The sequence below is a fragment of the Bombus vancouverensis genome, chromosome 18, assembly GCF_051014615.1.
Source record: "Bombus vancouverensis nearcticus chromosome 18, iyBomVanc1_principal, whole genome shotgun sequence".
Taxonomy (NCBI): domain Eukaryota; kingdom Metazoa; phylum Arthropoda; class Insecta; order Hymenoptera; family Apidae; genus Bombus; species Bombus vancouverensis.
The window spans coordinates 5169393-5178073 of NC_134928.1; the positions used below are offsets into that span (position 1 = coordinate 5169393).

Sequence of the window (8681 nt, forward strand, 5' to 3'; positions counted from 1 at the left end):
ATGTAAATCCGACATGTATAACTAGAGAGATATTTTTACCACAGATTTTTATTCCTTTCCTTTATCACACTTATCTATGACTTTATCAACTTTATTAGTTGAATTGAATATAATACCTACACTCATCGCTATAAATAGAATAAAAAGAGAAACGAGCTTCTCGTTTCCGGTAGATGATTTCATGTTCCTGCACACACACGAAGATAATTATTCGCATTTTAGTAAACATCATAAGCATCATTTTTTTATTTTGATAGGGATTTTTCATTTTTAACTTTACATCGCATTTTTATGAATATCATAACCATTTTTCAAAATGTTGAGTTTTACAACATATCCAAAAATCATCTAAATCGGAGGGTAATTAGCTTTTTCACGGTTTCAACAAAAATAGAAATTAATTTGTTTGTAATTAATTAGTTTTTATATCTCCGTGCCTCGTTCTCAATGCCTTAATTGTTGAAATTTTTAACAATAGATGGCGCACGACATGTAATTGTGCAATAAGCATACATTATATACTTTTTCCATCCTCTTATGTTCCCTAGTGCGCGAGATGAGAGTTAAATTGATAATCCTATATATGTACATACAAGGTGTTCGGCTACAGGTGTAAAAATTCGAAAATTCCATGAGGCGGTTTTTGATGATAAGCTGTTAGAGACTTTAATAAATAGGCAGGTACAATGTTTAATCTACGATTTTTCTTATAAAAACGTCGCGCAGGACGGTTTACGTCGTCAAATATCATAATCTCTTTCTCTAGGATTTGTATGAGGGTGCCTATGTATTGTTCGATTTGAGGTGGTATAGTGATAGGTGCGTAAGGAACTACTCTTGGTGTTTTTAACGAATAACAGTTTATTAGGACTAATCAACAATCAGAGTTAACAATTAACGATCAACAATAACATTTAACGGACAACAGGTAACAACTAACAAATAACGATAGACACCGAGATGTCGTTCGTCGCGTTGCTATCGAAAAGGGACCGAGGAGTTACACTTCTAATGACGCAAAACAGACTGACTCTGCTTTTTGTTTTTCTTCGCGCAGACCTTCCCTTCATAGCCCATCGATATCCCCACTCGCGTGCATTCATAAGATGTGCCGCCTGTGCTGGCACGAGTATGCTCTTCCGAGAATTCGGCGGAAAGAGTGTGAGGATATCGATGACAGATTGGGCACATCGGTGTTGCGCTTTGGTGGCGTCGCGCTTTGTATCTGGAGCCGTTGAAAAGTTCCGTGGCCCGTGCCGCCACAGATTTGAGGATTCCTGTATACCCCATTTTTTTTTTTTTTTATTATTTAATTTATACTTTACAATTTGTCCAGCTGGACATTTGGTAAATTTTTCTAACTTGATTGCTAAATAACATGTGGATGGCTACCCCCAGTGGGATACCATCTTCGAATTTGATTATTTTATTTCTTTAGTGAGGTGAGTGTTTGTATGTTAGGTTATGTCCTTTGTGAGATCTGTTGGGTGTTTCCTTTTTAATCTTCCTTTTATGCTTGGTATAATTATACTTATCTATAATAAGTAGCAACTTATTATAAATAATTAGCCACGTTACTGCGCCACGCCAGAAAAATTACTGAAAATTCTCAACGCGAGAATTGATCGTAATTTTAATAAATATTAAAAAAAAAAAAAATGCTTGATGTGTCGATCGTTTCCGCTGCCAGCCGGTATACCCCATTGCTTAGCCTAACCTATTTTCGTTCGTGTAAAGAGGTTTGCTCTCGCACGGAGTATTTCGACTAATTTTTAATTGTCAATAACTAAAAAAACAAAACCGAAAACGCAATTGTTTTTATTCTTGATTTTCATCTTATTTTAGCGTCAATAATTACTTCTCAAATTTTTTCCACCTGTAGCCAAATACCGTATACATAGAGTGATTCAGAACTGCACTACGCGGTAATATATGCAAGTAATAAAGGTCATATGGGCATGTGCTCTATATATTTTAGTTTTCGAATGGATTTTCGAGTTATGAATGATTAAAAAGAATATCCGGAATTTTCGTCTAGTTTTCTTTTTACAGAGCGAGATTGAAATATGAATTCATTAGGGTTTTGTATTTGCGGTCATTTCAAATTTATTGTGTATTCAACGCAAGTGAACATTGTACACGACCTGCGAGGATGTATAGATGTGAGACTATTCGAAAAAATCGTATTTTCGTGCGAGTACGGAACTTAATGTTAACCTGATTCCTTAGCTGGCTATTTCACAACGACAAGGCCAACTGATTAAAAAACAATCGATTAAGATAATACGAGATAGATAATAGGTAGATTAGATAGATAATATTAATCGATTAACAAATGATACAAGAGTGCTCAGTCAGGATAAGGAAAAGAATAGTAAGTCTTCCATATGACAATCCGACATAAAAAAAAACTAACGTAGAAAAAGAAAAATTCATAAGTCCAATCAGCAGCGACCGTTTCATGCGAAAGTAAATATATAAAAAGTCAACAATGACAAACTTCTAACAAATACAGTTTTTCTAACTTGCGCATGTGGTCTGCAGGTTGGCCTGCTAAATAAATTGCTGAAGATAGAGGAATTAATGGAACTGAAAATAAACGACGTTTGACCGTATCCTAAAGTCATCCCATTGCTCTTTCTAACATTTTTTAAGAATAGTCAAAACAGTGCTTGATTAGTCTAACACGCGATAGAGCAGATATTTTTGCTAAGATAAGCATCGAGAAAAATTAGAAAATCATGTTTTGAGTCTAACATAAAAGCGGAAAAGTGTGGCAAAACACGCAATGGTGGCAATGATACTCAATAACGGTGAGTAACGGTCGTGCGCGTTTTGTTATAAGGCAAAATATCCGTCAATATTGAGTGCTACTGCCGCCGCCGCCGCGTGTTTTCTTAAACTGTTTTGCTTTTTTATTAGAATCAAAACATAATTTTCTAGTTTTTTATGCTTTCCTTAGCAAAAATTAGAGTTAGATTTTCTTCTAATAAACTAAAAAATATAAGCAAAGACTGGTGCGTTTCAGGTGTCATTTTTACTTCGATTGTTATTTAAACATGTTTTTAATGTTTATAGTACAATAACGATACATATCATTTTATTCCAGAGCGTCCACAGAATCTTTTCATCTCAATAACAACTCGATAGCTGTTACTGTAAAAACACAAAACATATCCAAAATTGAAAATTTGTAATTTCTTTCAAAATTAATTTTTTTGAAAATTAAGTTCTGGGGAAAAATTGCAGATTCGCGTTTAGCTCGCAAAAATCTACAAGAATATTCTATTGAAGGTTGTAAAATTAGATACCTATTGAGCAGTGTAATTAAAAATAAACATTGATTAGATTACGGTCATTCAAAAGAGCTGCTTTCGCCTTCCTATCGGTGAAGAAACACTAATATAACAACGTAAGCTTTTTATTTTAAAAATATCATGCCGAAATTTCGTACCGACAGTTTTTAAGAATATCTCGGGGACTGGAACGAAATTTTCTTTTCGCGACGGATACACGTACCAAATGTATGTACATATGAAAATATTTTTAATATTTTGACTTTGATGTACGTTGGATGCCGCTTAAGTTTGAGTTAGACTTATCTATTCGGGAATGATTCGTTTGGGAAGATATTACATACTTTAGCTAGGATGAGTTTATATATCTCACATTTCGATATTTAAACAAACTTTTACAAATTGTACAATCTTTTTTCCGCATCACATCTACATGCTCGGGTCGTAATGAACTTGAGGAAGGTGAGAAACGATTTTTAGTTTCTTTTACCATGTTACTCACGAGTGTTATATTATTAAACAAATTCGAGAGTGTTGTACATTTCATGTACAGATGATTTCACATTTCGCTCCTAGTTCATATATCACAAAACAAAAAGCCAAGTTCATCAATATTTGTATGCAATATTTGTATGCATATGTATAATCACTTTCTATGCAGGCGGACCAATGCCGAGTAGATAACGTGATCAGTTATCGTTTACCAAAATGTCCCAGGTTCGAGTCCTAGCGGGTATGCCGTTTTTTCTAAAGAATTATTATATATGGTAATAATTGGCTTTACTCACGCAGAAACCACTGGGTTCTCATAAGAATATCGAAGTAAAGCTGTGTTTGGAGACAGTTAACCCGTAGTGAGGGTAACCGTATACTGATAGCACGAGAAAGATAAAATGTAGAATTTTTTTTTTTATTCATTAAAATTACAATCAATTCTCGCGTTGAGAATTTTCAGTAATTTTTCTGGCGTGGCGCAGTAACATGGCTAATTATTTATAATAAGTTAATACTTGTTATGGATAAGTATAATAAAATGGAGAATGAGATATAAAATATAAAAATTTGAAAAAAGAAAAAGAATGTATGAGAGAAAGAAACAGGGCTAAAAATGGAAGAATTGTTTTCCATTGAGCAATATAGAGGCAGTTAACTTCGGCAAATGCCATCTTTAGACAACTAGAGAAAATATAAATCATAAAACATACTTCCTGTGCGTCACAGTTGCATTGTAAATCAGCGATATTTTATGAAACAAATATTTTCATATATGCTTTTCATATTCATATAAATGTTAACTTTTCTTATTCGTAAAAATCTTACCAACATTTTAATTTATACGAACTGCCTTTCTATACATTATTTTTAATACAATTTCGTTATACAGGCATCGAGGTATCGTTGTTGGTACAATCAGCAAGGAGGCGCTTCAATGTGAAAAAAAGATCGAAGATACAGAATAATGTTACATTAAAAAATGCATTTATTCACGTACAGACAATAATAATGATATTAAAAAAAGGATAAGAATACAATATAATGAATGCAATATCATGATTCGAAAACAATACGATACTGCTAATGCCAAGTACACCGCTTGATTGCTAATGAATGTTAACCGTTTTCTATCGATGCTATGGGTCAACTATCAAGATCCGCGAAATTCGATTATAACAATAAAATTTTTCATATGACGTTTAAATTTGTTTTCGAAGAAATCGACTTCCAAAATTTGTCAAATATATTTGAACTTAATGATTGATAGATTATTCTATTTGTGAAAATAAGTAAAAAATCTAACCCAACATTTTTTCATAACACGCTTCGTTTCTGCAAAAGTAAACTTTAAGAATCGATTAAGTACGCGTATACCAAACCAGTTCTTAACTAAATATATTCAAACTCTATTTTCTTGAGAACGAGGCCACGTAAAATAACCTTGTACTGATTGTTTACTCATAGAAGCTCATATTTAGTCGGTAACTAGTCAAATTCACATATACCAAACAAGTATTTCAAGACGGTTTTCTCGAAAACAAGCCTCAAATGAGAAAATCTTATTCTATATTTTCGACTTACATTCTTCTCATGTAGATTTATATTTACTCTACATATAATTTGCACATTTTATGCAAATTATACATACATACATATTTATATAGGCAAACAAAGGAATAGAACCTAAGTAGTTTATTTTATTTCCTTACGGTGATGACCAAAATTGAACATTTTTAACAATATGCACATTAATTCAAGTACACAATATTGTATTGCAACTAATGAAGTGATACATAAAACTCAACATCATATACTATCTTCCAAAGCCTCACAAAGGTTTTTTTTATATTTTTTATATCCTTGAAAATAATAAATTCGTTGTACTCAGTTTTGTATCACTTATATATTCATTGTAACATTGTTACTTTATGTTATTATACCTTTCTACAATATCAATTGTGTGATTCATGAAGTGTTTCTTAACTTTTTGTAAACACAAAACCAATCAACCAATTGAAAGAAAACCAAGAATAAAGTAATAAAAAAAAAAGTTATGGTTTTTCCAGAAGAATAATTGCAAGAGGATATAGTGTTAGTCATTCTCTAGATCAGAAAGAAAAAGATTTTACACTAAATAATCTTTTTCATATGGTGACAAAAAAATTATTTGGTGAAACATTTTTTTGTTTTCCATTTCTAATTCCAGGTCTAACTGCAATTAATATTAAATGAATACGGATTATTGCACATGTATTTAACATATAATTATCATATATGTATAACACATGTATATACATATATATACAAAAAAAGATTATTGCCTTCAGAGTTTTTTCAGAAACTTTTACCCAAATCTTTATTAATTTTTAAATATTATGTTTGACATGTGACATATAAGTACAAATATTGATCATTTCTACAAAGGAATTAATTGTAAATATCACTGAATGAAATTAAAAAGAAATATTGAGGTTAGATTTACTATATTTATTAATATATGTTAATACAGTAATATTATATATGTATACATTTATGGTTCAAGGCTGTGATTATATGTATAAGATTACTATATCGTAAAGAAAATTATTGTTACACGACGAATATTATAAATGCATACATAGAGTTATAAAATTAAATTCGTATTAAATATTGGTTATTTACCAAATATCCAGCTGAACAAATTGTAAAGTACAAATTAAAAAAAAAAAAAAGGAAGGTTGCTTACTCAGATTTTATCTAAGCAATAATGGCAACTATATTTTCCACATTTACCATCAGTAAAGGAACTGTTTGTACACACATAAACAGTTGATCTCGAAAATATTCGAACATTAGCATAACTTTGATTTCTATGTCCTATATTAGAAATAAATACAGATAATGTTGAGATAAATGTCAGGTTGGTATGATCATTAGTTCCTACATGCAGGGTTGGTACGACTACTTACGACTCTCTTCTGTTTTCCCGCTCGCCATGTGTTTTTTTATCTGAGTATTCGATGTGTTGTAGTGGCTGTGCATGGTGGTGAAATACAGAGTATACAAAACTAATCTGTGTCAATCAATTAAATATCGAATCCCAAACCTATTAAACAACAGGTTATGGGCCCAGGGTGGTGAACTGTGCTATTGAAGATACTTATTTGTCGATTTTTGTTTCTGTCAATAGAGAAAAGGTCACGCCATGATCCACCAGGAGAAGATGAGCGATATGGACAAGGACATGAATCCAATCCTCAACAAGAACAACTATGAGTACTGGAAGACGATGACGGAAGTTTCTATGGTTTCCCTGGGCTGCTGGGATGCGGTGGATCAGGATTGACTGCAGCAGAAAGAGCGAGATCTGAGTACGTCAAACTGGATAACAAGGCGCGTGCACACATTTTCCGGCACGTTCACCCTGAATACCTCGCGGACATTAGAGGCCTGAAAACAGCGAAGGATTGCTGGAAAGCACTGGAAAAGATCCATGGGAGATCCACATCAATGGACATTGCCTTGTGCGTGCGGGAACTGGGCACTATCGAGAAGACTCCCAACATGGATATCCTCGCGTATTGTGGGAAAATTCAAGTTCTGTTTGACAAGTTGTCTAAAGCCGGTATTAAATTTGAAGATAACGTTGTGGCATCTTTTATTTTGACTGGACTTGCGACAGATCAAGATTATTCGACCTATGTCGAGGATAAGAATCTGACCTCGAGGTCGGTGAAGGCCGACCTCCTACTCGAAGAAAAAAGAATTAATGCGGCTGCGGAGTCGTGCGAGCAAGGCAGCGCGTTGGCACCTAGAAGGCAATGGAAACCCAGGTCAGTACCAAAACAAAGATGACGCGAAGCCGAAGAGCAGAAACACAAGTGATCAAAGATGTTACAAATGTAGAAAATGGGGCCACATTTCGTACCAGTGTCGAGGGGAGAAAGGAGATGGAGAAGACAGGGCCAACCTTTGAAAGTGTTTCGCGATTCAGATTTTGCAGGGTGTTCAGTAAATAGAAAATCTAAAAGTGGGTATGTTTTCATACTTGTTGATGGTGCAATATCTTGGTTGTCGAAGAAGTAACCTATTATATCTCAGTCGACTTATGAAGCAGAATTTGTAGCAATGCAGGAGACAGCAAGGGAGACTGTGTAGATATCCTTATTGTTAAGGGAGTTGGGTCAATTGTCATATTGTCCCCGCCCATGCAAATTTTTCTGTGACAATAGTGTAGCTATTTCATGGTCTAAGGATGAGATAGTCGCTGAGAGTTCTAAGCATGTTCAAGTTCGTTACTTCTATGTTAAGAATTGTGTGTAAGAATTTTAGATTATGTTTATGTGCCAAGTTCTGAAAATGTTGCAGATATCCTTACCAAAGGTTTAAATAGAATTAAGACTCAGTGTTTTACCAAAGCTATGGGGTTTGCGGAAACTATGATCAAAGGGAAGTGTTGAGATAAATGTCATGTTGGTATGATCACTAGTTCCTGCGTGCAGAGTTGGTACGACTATTTCCGACTTTCTTCTGTTTCCCCGTTCGCCATGTGTTTTTTTACGTGAGTATCCGGTGTGTTGTAATGGCTGTACATGGTGGTGAAATACAGAGTATACAAAACTAATCTCTGTGAATCAATTAAATATCGAACCCCAAACCCTTTGAATAACAGATAAAACAATAAAAACGTTTTGCAGTATATTTGAGTATAATATGTATAGGTCAGAAAGTAAGAAACTTTTAACTTAAAACAAGCTTGTTGTTCAAACATTCAAAGAAATGTTGAAAAAGGTGAATTTTCATGTCTCAAAAATATTCGGACACTTATAAATTGATAAAAATATTAAAGTGGCAATTTTATATCAAAGTCTAATAATTTATCCGATACCCCTTTGGTTTAATAACATGTTT

The 8681-nt window shown here is 33.5% G+C and overlaps 1 protein-coding gene across 5 annotated transcripts; it reads left to right on the forward strand.

Moving 5' to 3' along the window:
• Positions 1–6763: 6763 nt before the first annotated feature.
• On the forward strand, positions 6764–8582 carry LOC143304030 (uncharacterized). 5 transcript variants are annotated; one of them, XR_013060724.1, is made up of 3 exons: positions 6764–7603; positions 7677–7804; positions 7888–8582. XR_013060724.1 is itself a non-coding variant. In XM_076626313.1 (2 exons), the coding sequence occupies exons 1-2, from the start codon at positions 7281–7283 to the stop codon at positions 7744–7746; spliced, it is 393 nt and encodes a 130-aa protein (XP_076482428.1). In that variant the 5' UTR covers positions 6764–7280; the 3' UTR covers positions 7747–8572. The 5 variants fall into 5 exon arrangements, 1 of the variants encoding a protein (XP_076482428.1); XR_013060725.1 differs by having other exon boundaries at positions 7897–8581; XR_013060723.1 differs by having other exon boundaries at positions 7677–8060; positions 8154–8574.
• Positions 8583–8681: the final 99 nt, after the last annotated feature.